This window comes from Leguminivora glycinivorella, chromosome 14, assembly GCF_023078275.1.
Source record: "Leguminivora glycinivorella isolate SPB_JAAS2020 chromosome 14, LegGlyc_1.1, whole genome shotgun sequence".
NCBI classification, from domain to species: Eukaryota; Metazoa; Arthropoda; class Insecta; order Lepidoptera; family Tortricidae; genus Leguminivora; species Leguminivora glycinivorella.
In genome coordinates, this window is record NC_062984.1 from 221,477 (window position 1) to 238,662 (window position 17,186).

At 38.8% G+C, this 17,186-nt stretch overlaps 1 protein-coding gene across 2 annotated transcripts; it reads right to left on the reverse strand.

The window, feature by feature from the left end:
- Positions 1-291: 291 nt before the first annotated feature.
- Positions 292-16,522, reverse strand: LOC125233395 (cytochrome P450 9e2-like). 2 transcript variants are annotated; one of them, XM_048139392.1, is made up of 11 exons: positions 16,212-16,522; positions 15,399-15,562; positions 14,997-15,151; positions 14,643-14,816; positions 14,323-14,455; positions 13,719-13,742; positions 12,898-13,016; positions 10,460-10,562; positions 10,186-10,286; positions 7,870-8,038; positions 292-518 (listed from the first exon to the last, which is right to left on the reverse strand). In XM_048139392.1, exons 1-11 carry the CDS (start codon positions 16,397-16,399, stop codon positions 349-351), a joined length of 1,500 nt encoding a protein of 499 aa, XP_047995349.1. In that variant the 5' UTR covers positions 16,400-16,522; the 3' UTR covers positions 292-348. The 2 variants fall into 2 exon arrangements, with proteins under 2 accessions (XP_047995349.1, XP_047995350.1); XM_048139393.1 differs by lacking the exon at positions 13,719-13,742.
- Positions 16,523-17,186: the final 664 nt, after the last annotated feature.

Sequence of the window (17,186 nt, forward strand, 5' to 3'; positions counted from 1 at the left end):
TGGAGCGTGCGCGAATACACGGAGATTGCTTCACTGCTCAACTTCTTCTTCATGCCCCGCTAGCTGCTTTTAATGCTATTACTTCATAGTTTAAGTCTGTGCTCATTCTTACTTTTTATTTTAAGTATGTATTAGGTATAGTAGATATTCTCAAGATTTAGACATATGAATACAAGAATTCAATAAAGACTACGAAGTAAATACTTTTTCTTATATTTTATATCATGTCATAGCTGTAGGGGCTGTAGGCCTCTTCCTACCCGTTGTTCAACGAAAGGTTCATTTATTTCGCCTTTTGGTTGTTATAATTAAGGTTAGGTACATAGAAAACAATGACCATCATAAAGTTTACGCGGATATATGATTGTTTCTCGGGGTGACAGTGAGTGTGAAGCCGTGCTTGGGGCGCAGGATGAAGGCGCGGGGGTGGAGTTGCCTCGAGCCGCCGCCGCTGACGGTGTAGTGTCGGAGGAACTGGGCCAGGAACACCTTGGCCGCTGTCGTCGCGAAACGGGACCCTGGAACACCAGATTAGTCAAAAAACGCTGGATAATATAACTTTACTACTGAACTGGTATTACAACATAGTAGTAGTAGTAGTAGTAATCACTTTATTGTGTACAACAGTTTATATACAATTTGTAGGAATAGTACTTATTTCTAAATGAAAGAGAAAATGTTGTAGGCATAATTTGAGCGTCCAAGCTGTTGGAACACACCGGTCAAATAGGGGACGCTTTATTAGAAGCATATGTGACACTTATGACGCTTTATTAGATGATTCTTTTCCAATATTTAATTTTTCTTTACATGTTAAGAAGTGGAAAACTAGAAGAATCTTATAGGCATCGAAATCTCAAAGTGTATAAACCTTTTGAGTTTTGAGGATTCACGAGTAACAATGTGCAAACTTATTAAAATAATGTAGATGAACTGAGCCTTAGGTCTGAGTCCAGGTCTGAATCTGATCATAACGATTCAGACTATTCAGACTAAAATGAAACACGAGAATACGAAATTTTATCAGAAACATATGACACGTGCCAGATTATGGAACGTACTTTTGTATACTGCGTGGGCATGCGCGTTACGATGAATTTGTAATGTTACGAGTAAATATTTAACTTGCAACTCTGAGGTTTCCCGCTTGTGTACGCAAACGTCTAAACTAAAGGTAACATTCTGACTGTGGCAGCATTGACGTGTGCAGCCTGAAACAGTCGATGTTATTGCTTCCAATTACCTAGGTACTCGTGCAAAGTTAATGATTCATAGCTGTTAGTGTTGCCATGATGTGGAATCGGACCCCAGGCTCCCGCGAGCCGTGGCGAATGCCGGGATAACGCGAGGAGGATGATGTTGATGAGTGTTGCCGAGATGTCATCGAGCGTCGCTTCGTATAGCTTCATTCAACTGCACCAAAAATGGTCTATTCTTTTGTTTTTATATCTCTTTGTTTTTGCTGACTTGGAACGAAGGTTGCAAATACACTTTTACTTGTGTAAACTTTATCAGATCTACAATTTTACGGAGTCATAGTCTTAATGTAATTCTAAGATGGAGACACATTTACAATAAACTTAATAGAGAGCTCTACGTGTTTGGAACTAACTCTGTCGACTCTGTGGCCTACTTCTGTGCGATTTTGATTAAGAGCGTTATAACATTTCGGCGTCGGGCGAAATTAGGTATTTTACCCGCCGCGCGAGCCCAATATGCCGACCCTTTCTAGCACGTCTTATCACTCGCTCGCACTACAATAATGGACAAAACAATCTTGATCCTTCCTATGGAATTTTGATAACAACCACAATCTACTATCTCGATATAAACTTTTGATTTCTAATAAACATTATTTTGTACGAAAAGACTAGAATATAGCGCAAAATAATATTAATTACGTTAAAATTTATTTAAAAATTTAAAGTAATAATTATAAACTGTGATCATATTTAAGTAGATCCCATCCCAAATGTTTGCTTTTGTTATATGATAAGTATTAGAGTAAAGTATATATTAATTATGATGATAAAATAAGTCAAATATAATTCTAATTACTTCAAGGTGGTACTCAGGGTCTGATGATGGAGCCAGATGGTGGTCACCTGTACCAATGAACCATGTAACTAAACCACTTCGTGTTTAGGCTCGTTGGGTTCATCTCAACAAGACCTTTGACAAGAGGTGGTACTTAGGGTCTGATGATGGAGCCAGATGGTGGTCACCAGTACCAATGAACCATATGACTAAACCACTTCGTATTTGGGCTCATTGGGTTCGTCTCAACAAGACCTTTGACAAGAGGTGGTACTCAGGGTCTGATGATGGAGCCAGATGGTGGTCACCAGTACCAATGAACCATATGACTAAACCACTTCGTATTTGGGCTCATTGGGTTCGGCTCAACAAGACCTTTGACAAGAGGTGGTACTCAGGGTCTGATGATGGAGCCAGATGGTGATCACCAGTACCAATGAACCATATGACTAAAACACTTCGTGTTTAGGCTCAATGGGATCGTCTCAATAAGACCTTTGACAAGAGCTGGTACTCAGGGTCTGATGATGGAGCCAGATGGTGGTCACCAGTACCGATGAACCATGGAACTAAATCACTTCGTGTGTAGGCTCATTGAAATCGTCTCAACAAGACCTTTGACAAGAAGTGGTACTCAGGGTCTGATGATGGAGACAGATGGTGGTCACCAGTACCAATGAACCATATGACTAAACCACTTCGTGTTTAGGCTCATTGGGTGTCTCGACAAGATCTTTGACAAGAGGTGTTACTCAGGGTCTGATGATGGAGAGAGATTATGGTCACCAAAAATCAACTCGCATATTTGAATAACATAAAAAAACGAAGTGGTTCAGTTACATGGGTTTATTGGTACCGGTGACCACCATCTGGCTCCAACATCAGACCCTCAGTACCACCTCTTGTCAAAGGTCTTATTGAGACGATCCCAATGAGCCTAAAGACGATGTGGTTTAGTCATATGGTTCATTGGTACTGGTAACCACCATCTGGCTCCATCATCAGACCCTGAGTACCACCTCTTGTCAAAGGTCTTATTGAGACGATCCCAATGAGCCTAAAGACGATGTGGTTTAGTCATATGGTTCATTGGTACTGGTAACCACCATCTGGGTCCATCATCAGACCCTGAGTACCACCTCTTGTCGAAGGTCTTGTTGAGACGAACCCAACGAGCCTAAACACGAAGTCGTTTACTTACATGGTTCACTGGTACTGGTGACCATCTTCTGGCTCCATCATCAGATCCCGAGTACCATCTTAATGTGTCTTATCATCTTGACCGTATTGTAATTTTCACATATTTATCATCATAACGTTGTAATACATAACATTCAAACATAACAAAATATTACAAAAGCAAATATTTACGGATCTAGGATCAAATTCGTTGGTCGCTGTTTACACACACACAATGCGAGGATAGCCCGTGTATAAACAAGGCGTCCGACCCACACAACGATAAATATTCTCGACGTTCGCGATGAAAACTCGGAGAGCGAAGCGACATACGTCTGACCTCCACGAGCTCCGACGCGGCACTGAAATCGCAGGCGTCCGTCGCCGGTAAAATAGCGACAGGAAGGCTAGTTTTCAAAAAATTGGCAAAAAATCATTATAAAATATTATAACGACAACTGGATAACAGAAATTTAAGCCGATTGTGCAGATTATTTATATACTAAAATAACTTCGATAACATGTAGATTTTCGGAGAAATGATCACTTGTTTCGATGTATTTTCAAGACAAAATTGAGTTCGTTTTACTTTCAATTTCTCAATTTCAAAGGATTAAATGATAAATATTGTTTAATGGGCCTAAAGTACAAGATATTAGGAATTTAAATTTACCGCATTTATGAGAGTGAGCTTATCAAATTGTACATAATAAGAGCTCCGAAATCTGTGCTTCGCGCGGTTTTTCCTAAACGAGCATCAGAAAAAAAATCATTACTAATTGAAAAAGCTTTTTCTTCCATATGTTTTTTAATGAACCGACAGTTAATTAGATTTTCTAACTGAAACAAGTACTTTTACTGTCTTTTAGTATGAGTAAAGTGTACAATTTTGCCGATAAATATTGTACATTTTACAATATATCGCCTTTTTTTGTCATAGCGCTCTTAAGATGCGACTCTAGTTAGTTGTTTCAGTAACTTGGTAAATCACTGGTATGAATATCTTTAGATACGTACACTCCATAGTCTATTTCAAACACGGGGTCCCGATAGTAGGTACTAGAAACTTAACAAAGGGCAAACATTCTTGCCTTTTGTTATCTAAATTAAATAGGAGCACTTCACGCCTCGGTGCAAATTGCATACAATGGGTTTGGGTCTGCCTTAACCATAAGATCAAAAGAGATAGGTAATTATATTATGGAAAGATAGCTCAATTTGGTTGCGGACTCTTAGTGCGTTTTCACATTATCCGATCCGACATAGGATGTAGGACCGATATCCCATACATTACAGGCGCTATCTTGGATTTTTTCCATTGAAATCCTTCCGACATCCGATATCGGATCAGATAATGTGAAACGCACTTGGGTACAACAACGCACATGTCACACATCGGAAGTTGCAGGCGTCCTCGAGGCGGAGACTACATACCATCAGACAAGCTGCATGTTTGTTTTTCCATCGACGTATTTTTTTATACATAATAACAAAATTAGTTTTAAGAGATTCTTGTATAAAAACGCTAGCTACATATATGCCAAGTAGAGATGGACCGAATATGGACTTTGCCGAATACGAATATTCGGCCGAACATTCGGTTCAGCTTTTACCGAACCGAACATTCGGCCGAATATTCGGTTACGCCATATTTTTAAAGCGGATGTTAAGTTAAAACTATTAAATGATTGATATAATGGTTATGTCGCAGTAAGATAGATAAAGCCGTTATATAGTTATAACCCTAGGGATATAATTATATGTCGTAACATAGTTAAACGAAAGCGATTAATTGCTATCTTACTAGGAATATAACTATAATACGTTACTAGTTTAGTGATATAATTATATGACTGGATTCAGTTTAGTGAAATTATTGTAGCCAGGATTACGGCGGTGCGGCGGAGGTATAGTTATAACCCTAGTTATATAATTATATCACTGGATTAAACTTAGTCTAGGGATATAATTATAATCCGTCTCTAGTTAAGTAATATAGTTATATTACTGGATTAAGTTCAGTAGTATAATTGTAGCAGTGTAGTGCGGGGGTGCAGTGGAGACGGGGGCGGGGGCTTACCCGCTACCACAAGGCAGTCGTTCGGCATCAGTTGTCGTTCACGTCACGGTTGAGTTTTCGTGCATAATTATTTATTGAATTTTCGCCGCTTTTTCTGTGATATCGTTATGTTACGGCATATAATTATATCCCTAGGGTTATAACTATACCTCCGCCGCACGGCCGCACTCCTGCCTACAATCATTTCACTAAACTGAATCCAGTCATATAATTATATCACTAAACTAGTAACGTATTATAGTTATATTCCTAGTAAGATAGCAATTAATCGCTTTCGTTTAACTATGTTACGACATATAATTATATCCCTAGGGTTATAACTATATAACGGCTTTATCCATCTTACTGCGACAGTTACATAATTATGTTACTACAACAGAACTATGTTCTTATGAATTATGATTTAGTGGATAACTAAAAGTAAGTTAAAACAACTCTGAACTCTTCTCAACTTTTAAACTACGGTTTTTTAACATTTTTACAAAACAAAATAATTGTATTTACGATATGGAATTAATTATCTCTTTTCAATAGTTCCTTAGAAAGCTACTAAAAAACCGTCCAAGAGCGTGTCGGGCCACGCTCAGTGTAGGGTTCCGTAGTTTTCTGCAATTTTCTCAAAAACTAGTGAACCTATCAAGTTCAAAAAAAAAATTCCTAGAAAGTCTTTATAAAATTCTACTTTTGTGATTTTTTTCATATTTTTTAAATATATGGTTCAAAAGTTAGAGGGGGGGGGACACACTTTTTTTTCCTTTAGGAGCGATTATTTCCGAAAATATTAATATTATCAAAACCGGCCAAGAGCGTGTCGGGCCACGCTCAGTGTAGGGTTCCGTAGTTTTCCGTATTTTTCTCAAAAACTACTGGACCTATCAAGTTCAAAACAATTTTCCTAGAAAGTCTTTATAAAGTTATACTTTTGTGATTTTTTTCATATTTTTTAAACATATGGTTCAAAAGTTAGAGGGGGGGGGACACACTTTTTTTCCTTTAGGAGCGATTATTTCCGAAAATATTAGTATTATCAAAAAACGATCTTAGTAAACCCTTATTCATTTTTAAATACCTATCCAACAATATATCACATGTTGGGGTTGGAATGAAAAAAAATATCAGCCCCCACTTTACATGTAGGGGGGGTACCCTAATAAAACATTTTTTTCCATTTTTTATTTTTGCACTTTGTTGGCGTGATTTCTATACATATTGGTACCAAATTTCAGCTTTCTAGTGCCAACGGTTACTGAGATTATCCGCGGACGGACGGACGGACAGACAGACATGGCGAAACTATAAGGGTTCCTAGTTGACTACGGAACCCTAAAAAACGATTTTAGTAAACCCTTATTCCTTTTTAAATACCTATCCAACAATATATCACACGTTGGGGTTGGAATGAAAAAAAAAATATCAGTCACCACTTTACATGTAGGGGCCCACCCTAATAAAACATCTTTTTCCTGCTTTTATTTTTGCACTTTATCGGCATGATTGATATTTATATTTGTGCCAAATTTCAGCTTTCTAGTGCTAACGGTTACTGAGATTATCCGCGGACGGACGGACGGACGGACGGACAGACAGACAGACAGACATGGCGAAACTATAAGGGTTCCTACTTCCTAGTTGACTACGGAACCCTAAAAAGGAGCTTATTATCCAACGGAATACGTGAGATCCTCATTAGTTATTTACTTTGTTTATTCGGTAAATATTCGGCAACGCAACCGAATTATTCGGCCGAATACGAACATTGAAAAACTTGCCGAATATGCCGAATACCGAATATTTACCGAATATTCGGCCCATCTCTAATGCCAAGCTAAGTAAGCTCCAAACCATAAGCTCCCTATCCAATAGTTTTTAGGGTTCCGTAGTCAACTAGGAACCCTTATAGTTTCGCCATGTCTGTCTGTCCGTCCGTCCGTCCGTCCGTCCGCGGATAATCTCAGTAACTGTAAGCACTAGAAAGCTGAAATTTGGTAACAATATGTATATCAATCACGCCAACAAAGTGCAAAAATAAAAAATGGAAAAAAATGTTTTATTAGGGTAGCCCCCCTACATGTAAAGTGGGGGCTGATTTTTTTTTTCATTCCAACCCTAACGTGTGATATATTGTTGGATAGGTATTGAAAAATGAATAAGGGTTTACTAAGATCGTTTTTTGATTATACTAATATTTTCGGAAATAATCGCTCCTAAAGGAAAAAAAAGTGCGTCCCCCCCCTCTAACTTTTGAACCATATGTTTAAAAAATATGAAAAAAATCACAAAAGTAGAACTTTATAAAGACTTTCTAGGAAAATTGTTTTGAACTTGATAGGTTCAGTAGTTTTTGAGAAAAATACGGAAAACTACGGAACCCTACACTGAGCGTGGCCCGACACGCTCTTGGCCGGTTTTTTAGGTCTTAGATGTATAGTACATATATTGAAGTAAGTATTATCGCATGGTGTGTTCCCCTGTAATTGGATAGACGGATTTTTTAGCTCTAATTTGTAATTGTTGTAGTGTTCTATCTGTTGGTGAACCTTAAATAAGCAAAGGTAAACATGTACATGACTCACCGATGCAGTGCCTAGGCCCGGTCCCGAAAGGCATGTAAGTGTAGGGCAGAATGTGCTGCTTGTTGGCGGCGGAGAACCTCCCCGGGTCGCAGCGCTGCGGCTCGGCCCAGTAGCGCTCGTCGCGGTGCAGCGAGTACACTGGCAGCCACACGTGCACGCCCGCCCCTGCCTGAAATACATACCACCGTACAATAGGGATGACGACTACATAAAAAAAAATGGCATTCTGTTTAGTCCGTCAGTTAGATCGTCCAAAAATACTGAACACATATTTTTCGCTTTTTCTAATTAATAAAAAAATACAAAGATATAGAGCATCAAAGAGTGGGGGCTTGTGACGCCACTTCTAAGTAAAAATTGTACCTAGGCGTGACGTCATTTTTCGTTTACGAGAAAAAATAAAAAAAACGTGTCTAAAATTCTTTGATAATCTAATAACTGACGCACTAATTAGTTTTTTTAGTCGTCTCGCCTATTGCATGGGGAAATAATAAATGAATTCTTTGATAAATACGCCATGTACTTTTGCAGCTCACTGTACGTTATATAAACTTACACCTGATGTATTCCGATAAGAAGGAGGTAAAGTACGCAATCCCAAAAGGGGATCAGGACATGAAATTACTTACCCAAGTTTCAGTGCTACTCTTAGCAATTAAGGGGTTAAAAGAAAAACAAAATCGTGATATTGCAGTGACAGGTTACTAGCTCATCGCCATTCGAAAATTGAACCAATATACCACAGTCGACTTCTACAAGTTCTACGACACCTATCGTAAGAAAGAGTGTGGTAAAGTTCATAGCCCACAACCCACAAGTCTAAAATCATCATTAAAAGTTAACGTTTCTTTTAGACGCCGTTATAATAAATAACTGTAAGCGGAGATAATGAGTGCGATTTTGGGTTTTATCGGCTTTAAAGCGCGATAATTCTATTTTATGAAGCGCTATCATGCGGAATGGGATACCCCCATTTACCAGAATTTCATTTGCCATAATTTTATTTGCCACCCTATTCAACAATCATAATATTGTTTCTCATAACATCTTATGCCATAATCATTGTTTACTATATTAATCAAGTGCCAGAAACTTTGTTTCCCATAAAGTCATTTTCCATAATGTCATTTATCAGAATCATCGAAATCAGTAACTACCACATTCCATACCATCATTTGTCATCCAAATTAGCGACCAGAAAAGTCAATTTCCATAATGTGATTTGGCAGAATCATCGAAATGCGTAATTATCACAGAGACGACACTACTAGAAGTACTAGAGAATGAATCTGCTATCAGAAAGTAGGTTAGGTTAGGTTAGGTTAGAACTGTGACCCCCTGGAAAATAAAACTGCTATCAGAAAGTAGGTTAGGTTAGAACTGTGATCTCCTGGAAAATGAAACTGCTATCAGAAAGTAGGTTAGGTTAGGTTAGAACTGTGACCCCCTGGAAAATTAAACTGCTTGAAAAGTAGGTTAGGTTAGGTTCGAACTGCGACCCCCTGGAAAATGAAACTGCTATCAGAAAGTAGGTTAGGTTAGGTTAGAACTGTGACCCCCTGGAAAATGAAACTGCTTGAAAAGTAGGTTAGGTTAGGTTAGAACTGTGACCCCCTGGAAAATGAAACTGCTGTCATAAAGTAGGTTAGGTAATAATATGGGCAACAATTAATATGGCAATAATTGCTTATGGCGTTTGAATATTATATTAAACCATATTATTGCACTTAATAATATGGCTAACAAATAGTATGGCATTGTATGATTATGGAAGGTAATGTTCGGATTAACAACCAGTATGTCATACAATTTTTATGGTAAACAAATCATTCGGGCAAATGAAATTCAGGCAAGTTAGATTCGGGCATATGAATATTATGTTAAATGACTGTCGGGCAAACAATAGACAACCATGAGGAATAGTGGCGCTGTGTGCTTATGCAAGCTATAAGACACGAGATGAGATTTGTGTTATAAAAGTCAACCGTACAACGCTATTGTAGAAAACCTGTGTCATAAAATGGTCCTAACATTTGACATAAGTGTATGATACTTATGTTAAATTCTGCACCGTCTTGCCAAGCTACAGCCAAGCTGCACAAGGCTGTGGTAATGTCACCATCTTTTTTTTGTTACGTATTTATAGAGTCTGATGTGCGGAAAGAGAAGAGTCACAGAATGTATAGGGCTCCATGCATTAAGCCCATACATTTCACGACTGTGTCCGAATAGTAGTATCTTATCTGCCAAGTTAGTGCTCAATTACTTATTTAAGACAGATTTGAGTGTTAGTGAACGTTCTCAGCGGGAACTTACAACGTAGTGTGTGTCTCCACCGGTCTGGTTCGGACCAAAGTCATAGCGCGCCACCGAGCGCCGGTCCGCCGCCCCGACCAGCGGCCACAACCTCAGAACCTCTGGAAAATGCAACAGTTACCGTGGTTATTAGCTTGTAGTTAATGTGGTGAGATGGCATACAGAGATCTCTTCAAATATCCAGTCGAAAATAACGCAGAACTTTAAAACACATATTTATGAATATTATCATATTTACATCCTAATATATACGTATTTGTTTAGTCAAACTCACCACAGACACACATCTCCAAGTACTCCAGCCCCTGGACACTGTCGTAAGCCTCCTTGTCCTCGTGTGACCCTGGTAGCTGGTCCAGTTCACTCTGCAGCTTTTCCTGTGTGCACAGATGATTCAATCAAATATAATACACTTATTTTTAAGCACGTCGTGGAATTTGTTACATTGATACACATACATATAATACCTACAATATACATAAATAAATGAATATTGGGGGAGACCTTACATAGATCAACCTAGCCTCAAACTAAGCAAAGCTTGTACTATGGGTGCTAGACGACGATATACTTACTTACATAGATAAATACATACATATATACATAGAAAACATCAAACCATCCATCCAAACTCAAAGGGCGGGGCATGTTGCCAGGCAGAGTGATGGCAGGTGGACCAAAATGTTGACCGAATGGTGGCCGCTATCGGATGTAAGAAGCGCCTGGCATCCGTTGGCTCGTTGGGTGGACGACATTCGAAAAACTGCGGGGCACTTCTGGATGAGATTAGTCCAGGACCGGGATAAGTGGCGTACACGAAGGGAGGCCTATGCTCAGCAGTGGGCGATTAATGGCTGAAATGATGATGATGATGATAGAAAACATCCATGACTCGGAACAAATATTTGTATTATTAAATTAAAACGGGACTTAATCGCGTAAAACTTACGTTTTATATTTAACCCGACGTTTCGGACATGACATTACGTCCGTGGTCACGGGTAGACTGGCTGGGAGTTGTATCAACATCTTCTAGCTGTACGAGTTTTTCGAACTACCCGCACTTGATTGTCATCAGTCACTTTTACGCTAGGGTTGCCACTCTGCCTACATACAACACTCACGACATCCGATGGTATGAGACGGGAAGTTTTCTCACGTTTACACTTGCCAATCACTGGATTCCACGAAGATGAAATCCCTTGCCCTTCATTTTGATTGAAATTACGATGTTTCCTGATTTCAATCGCTTCACGTACTTTCCTGCTATAGTAAAGACGTTCAGTTGAAAGGACTTTGGGATTATGCAGTTCAATCCAGTGGTTCGGTCCTGACTCTAGCAAATGCTCGGCAACCGCAGACTTATTTATTTGTCGTTTTTTGACCGCCGCGATATGTTCTTTGACCCTTTCCGCTATGTCTACAGGAAGCCTACTCACACAGATAGATACCTCAATGCTCAGTCTCACCACCACCCTCGTCACCTACTGTCCGTCGTTAATTCCCTAAAGAACAGAGCACATGACCTTTGTGACCCTGAATTTTTAGAGAGTGAGATGTCACACATTCAGGAGGTTCTTAGAAAGAATGGGTACAGGGTGGATTGTCGGCAACCGAGACGAAAGCCTGCGAAGAAGCATCCGAATGTTGCAAGACGACCGGCATTTATGCCCTATGTCAAGGGAGTGACAGACAAGGTTGGTACCATACTAAAGAAGTATTCGATACAGACTGTGTACATGCCGTTGTCGAAGGTGGCGGGGCAACTAAGGTCAGCAAAGGATGTTATTCCATATCAGACGCCAGGCGTTTATAAGATTGACTGTAGCTGTGGTAGTTCTTATATTGGAGAAACCAAACGCACCATAGCGGAAAGGGTCAAAGAACATATCGCGGCGGTCAAAAAACGACAAATAAATAAGTCTGCGGTTGCCGAGCATTTGCTAGAGTCAGGACCGAACCACTGGATTGAACTGCATAATCCCAAAGTCCTTTCAACTGAACGTCTTTACTATAGCAGGAAAGTACGTGAAGCGATTGAAATCAGGAAACATCGTAATTTCAATCAAAATGAAGGGCAAGGGATTTCATCTTCGTGGAATCCAGTGATTGGCAAGTGTAAACGTGAGAAAACTTCCCGTCTCATACCATCGGATGTCGTGAGTGTTGTATGTAGGCAGAGTGGCAACCCTAGCGTAAAAGTGACTGATGACAATCAAGTGCGGGTAGTTCGAAAAACTCGTACAGCTAGAAGATGTTGATACAACTCCCAGCCAGTCTACCCGTGACCACGGACGTAATGTCATGTCCGAAACGTCGGGTTAAATATAAAACGTAAGTTTTACGCGATTAAGTCCCGTTTTAATTTAATAATATGAGTGAAGATCGTGTTAGTTTAAATCAATATACAAATATTTGTGTTCATCACACGAATAAATGCCCTTACCGGGATTCGAACCCGGGACCGCGGCTTAGCAGTCAGGGTCACTACGCGCTAGACAAAACTCCACAAATTCCTAAAAGCATTCCTAAAATGCTCCTGCCTACCCCAGATAACATGAAACTGATCTAGTTTCAGTGCCACTCACAGCAATTAAGGAGTTCAAAGAAAACGTACCTACTTGTGATAAACGACGTTGTTACAATCAAATGAGATGTTGATAATATCATGCCTGATATAGTCGTAAAGTTGAGAATAAGAATAATATGTACCTGTATAGTAGGGTTGGCTGCCATTTCTAGGAGGAAGTAGTTGAGGAGATTAGCCGTGGTGTCGTATCCCGCGATGTAGAACAGCACGGCCTGCGCCACCAGGTCATCGTCGGAGAAATCTGGAAAGTTTTCATAGCCAATGTAACCATGCTATAAATATTTAGAAACAGTTTTACTTCATAGTTACTGTTATGCTGTAATTAATTACTAAGGACAGTGATATGGGTGGTGTGTGTTGGGTAGGGTGACGACATAACGAGCGATAAGCTATAATATTCTCATGAAAAACAAAAATGAACATACATAAAAAAAAAATGCCGTGTGTTTGGATATAAGAGTTTGATTTATTGTTGTGACTTAAACCGGTCCTGACTTTTCTACGGTACCATATTTAAAGGTCGAACACGATTAATTAACATTATTTTACCTTTTTAAATATGTAGATAAAGCGCGTGAACTTGATGTGGTATTTTTACCAGTGTATTTTCTAATAAAAAAAAAATACAAACCAAATTCTGATCATGAACCAAGTCAATTTCAAAGACGACATTTAGTTACAATTATGATGTTTAAATCCTTTCCTAAGTAGTACCTACAAAGTTCCGGTATAAAGTGAACCAGCGAAATACCGATTTTGCCACTCAATTTACCTCAAACCAAGTACAATAACCGTCAGAAGAAAGGACCCGTCTACCTCACAATCCCTCAAAAGAGGGATTAATGGTGCCGCCACAATGTCTCACAACAAGTAATAATTGAATTTCTCCGTCAATCAAAGTCAACACTTGCTGAAGGAAGGCAAAATTAAATGTGTTACTTACTTTCTGCACCTGTTGTTGCCTTGCCTGAAATTAAAAGTGAGTCTGAATATGTTACTAAGTTATTTTGAATTGAATGGTTTTGGATTGTTAACATAAGTTGTTGGTTTTTGTGATGCTAAGATAAGCTGCTTTGGTATTTAAAAAAATGGATACCTTTAAAGTCTTATACCATTAAAGTACTTAGATAGGCTGACCTCTTTATACTCTCGGTGTGAGAGGAAAAAAAAACAAATAGTATCTTGGACGTAGTTGGATCTAAATTTTTGCGCTTTTATTCAAGTATTATCCACTATTATGCACATTGGGAAAAACTGACGGACATAAGTGTATCTTGCATACCTATATGGGAAATAAATAAATAAAAATAAAAATACTGAGCACACTTAGAAAGAAAGCTCCATTGTTAATAATAATGTCAAAATAACTACGAGTAAATAGCTGATTCGCAGCTAAATTGATGAATGAGTCTATTGGTCTTTGTTTGGCCTAAAAGTTGATTAGTAGAAAATGCCATGTAGCATTAAGTCCACTTTTTGTAAATGTACGAGTATATTTTTACTGTGCAATAAAGTTTAAATAAATTGCAATAACAAAAGTTGCTTACCAGCAGCATCCACTAGGGTCTGTATGAAGTCGGGCCGGGGCGCGGCGCCGGCGCGGCGCGCGCGCAGCGCACTCTTGAACAGCTCACCGAACTGCTCCGCGTCGCTGGACTTTATTATCTTCACATTCAGCAACTGCAATAAACATTTATTTATTATTGTGACACTCTCTTTGTGACTCTAGGAAAAGCGACTGATAAAATTTAAACGATAGTTAGGTTTTACCCACAATTTTTGATTGCAAAACTACACTCCACTACTAGTTTACGCCACTAAGTCTTTCAGAAGGACATATTCCAGTCCGTAGATTTGAATTCTTTACCTGCATGAGTGTCTTCATGTTCTCATAGCCGAAGAACTTCATGATCTGCGTGGTGTCCTGGACAACAGCCCTCTTTGCCAGCCGGAAAATGCAGTTGTGAGGGTCTTGGAGAGAGTCCGTCGCGAACCCGAACGCGCAAGACGCGATCACGTCGTTCACGTATGCTGTTGAGATCTGCAAGTTCAAGGAATTGTTTCGTAAACATTTTGTCGGCAACAAATAGTCGACGTGAAATGATGAATCTTTTGGCACACTCTGGTGCTGCTTAAGGGAAAATTAGAAAAGACAATTGAAAAGAAAATATACGCCAAAAGAAGATATATGAATTGTACACCATCTTGTGACTAACTGTACCTCGTCAACATCTAGCTGTATGCCTTCTCGCACTCGCTCACTCAGATATATCTGCACGTTCTTCGCGCAGATTGCCATGAGAGGCGCCATGCTGCGACAGCGCGACGCAGAGAAGGCTGGAGTTAGCGCCGCTCGCATTGTGCGCCATCGTGAACCTGTGAACAACAAGTATAGTCTGTCAAGAGGTCCCGTAAGCAATCCTCGTTTTGGTAATACTGATAGACTCAATACTCTACTCGTATTTTTCAGTGCGTTTTGGTAAAAAATCGACTAAATTTTTATAATTTTTTACAAAATGTCTCAATTATTTTAGGGAGCTATTAACTGGAAAGGACTCAGGTATTTGTTTTTTTTTTTTAACTTTGGCGAGCGAAATACGGGCACAATTGTCCTGCACCATACCCCTTAGCATGATGAGGTTCCTGCCGAAGAGCGGGTCGCAGGCCTGGTCGATGTGGACCCCGCGGTCGCTGAAGGCGTGGAAGTCTGCCACCATGATGCGGCGGATCAGCTCGGGGTCGCGGGGCACCAGGGTCGGGACGTGGTACTGGTAGATGCCGAAATATCTGACAAGAACCAACTCGATTCAACAATGTATGTAGCTAATAAATATTTGGTCAGATCAGACGCGTGAGTGAATTATATTCGCAAAATATTGAGAATTCAAATCATTTTTTTATTCAAATAATTACTGAATCTACAGTAATTATTTGAAAATGTCTCACGAAAGTTCAACGTGCATTTTTTATTGTTTTAAATGTAACAAAATCGTTTATAACACCAACAATCAAATAAAAGTGAGACATTAAAAATTAAAAATTATTTATTCAATCAACAGTTTACCTTTTACAATAAATGCTGAAAAGTACCTCTTTTTAAGTAAATATTAACCTGTGATAAGAGGTACTGCTCTTCACTCAGTTGTAGTTAACAATGTGATCAAAAATAATTAAAACTAAAACAGAACTAAACTCTTAATTGTATTAAAAATGCAAATTATAACAAAACAGCGAAACAAAAGAGAATTTCTAAAAACATAAATAACACAATACAGTTAACATAGCTGTCAACGCGGACCCCAGGCTCCCTATTATATTGCCGGAATAACGCAAGGAGGATAATATAAAATGATTATTGCTGTGGACTCGACATATAATGTAAAAGTCATCCAATTACAAACATCCTAGCATACCTCCTATCCTAGCAACGACATACCTCTGATCTTTGAACTTATTATAACCAGCTTCAATGACCTCCACAAAGTTCTCTCGTCCAAAAGTAACCGCCGTCAGATTCCCCAAAAACGGGACCGGTACCAAAGTCTTCACACCATTCGACGCGAAGTACCGCAAACGCCATAGAGAATACACTAAGCACAACACTAGTAACAGAAAGAACCACATCGTTCGATTCTTGAAATCAAAATTGTTTTTTTTAACGGTCCTATTTTAAATTTTAACGATATTCTTTGTAAAACAATTTTATTGAACGTTCGTTATTTGAATTTGGAATGACCAGTTACAGACGAGTGGATGTTTAGATAACAAACAAACGACTAGCGGCTTGAGATGGTAAAGCGTGTCATAGAAAGTTGTTAGGTAATAGTGACGTAGGCCGCGAATCTGGAGAGTGGTCAATGTTATCATAGTACAGCTTTGAGGCTTTGGGCCTACTGCGAAATGACGCGCATCTTTCTCTTTCACTTCAATTAGTACGACAGAGAAAATTGCCCAATATTAGGTACTTATTTATTGTGTGCAGCTATCGCTCGAACGAATGAATGAATGAATGATTATTTTATTTGCATAAAACAAGCGTATATAAGTGTTCATAGGTGTTCAAAAAAAATATCCACAGCACGATTCTTGTTTTGCCCCGACAGGCGTACAAATATTGTTTACTTATGAACTAACAAAACTTAACTAACTATATACAAGATGTATACTAGTCTTACGCACTATAATTATTTATGCAGTTCTGTACATAAAACCTTTCCAAAACAGCATAGCTCGCAACAGTGACAATAAATTAATTATATATAAACATTTAATTTGAATTTACAATAAATAATTAGTATTAAATAATTGATTATAATTTACAATTTATTACATATTCATCAATGGAGTAATAACAATTTTCAATTAAATGATTAAACAATGTCTTTTTGAAAACCAATGGGTGTAATTCATT

Coding starts and splice junctions, on each gene's coding strand:
- LOC125233395 (XM_048139392.1), bottom strand. CDS start 16,399: ATGTGGTTCTTTCTGTTACTAGTGTTGTGCTTAGTGTATTCTCTATGG. Junction 13,017..13,718: donor GGCAACAACAGGTGCAGAAA/GTAAGTAACACA, acceptor AAAACTTTCCAG/ATTTCTCCGACGATGACCTG. Junction 10,287..10,459: donor CTTGGAGATGTGTGTCTGTG/GTGAGTTTGACT, acceptor TGCATTTTCCAG/AGGTTCTGAGGTTGTGGCCG.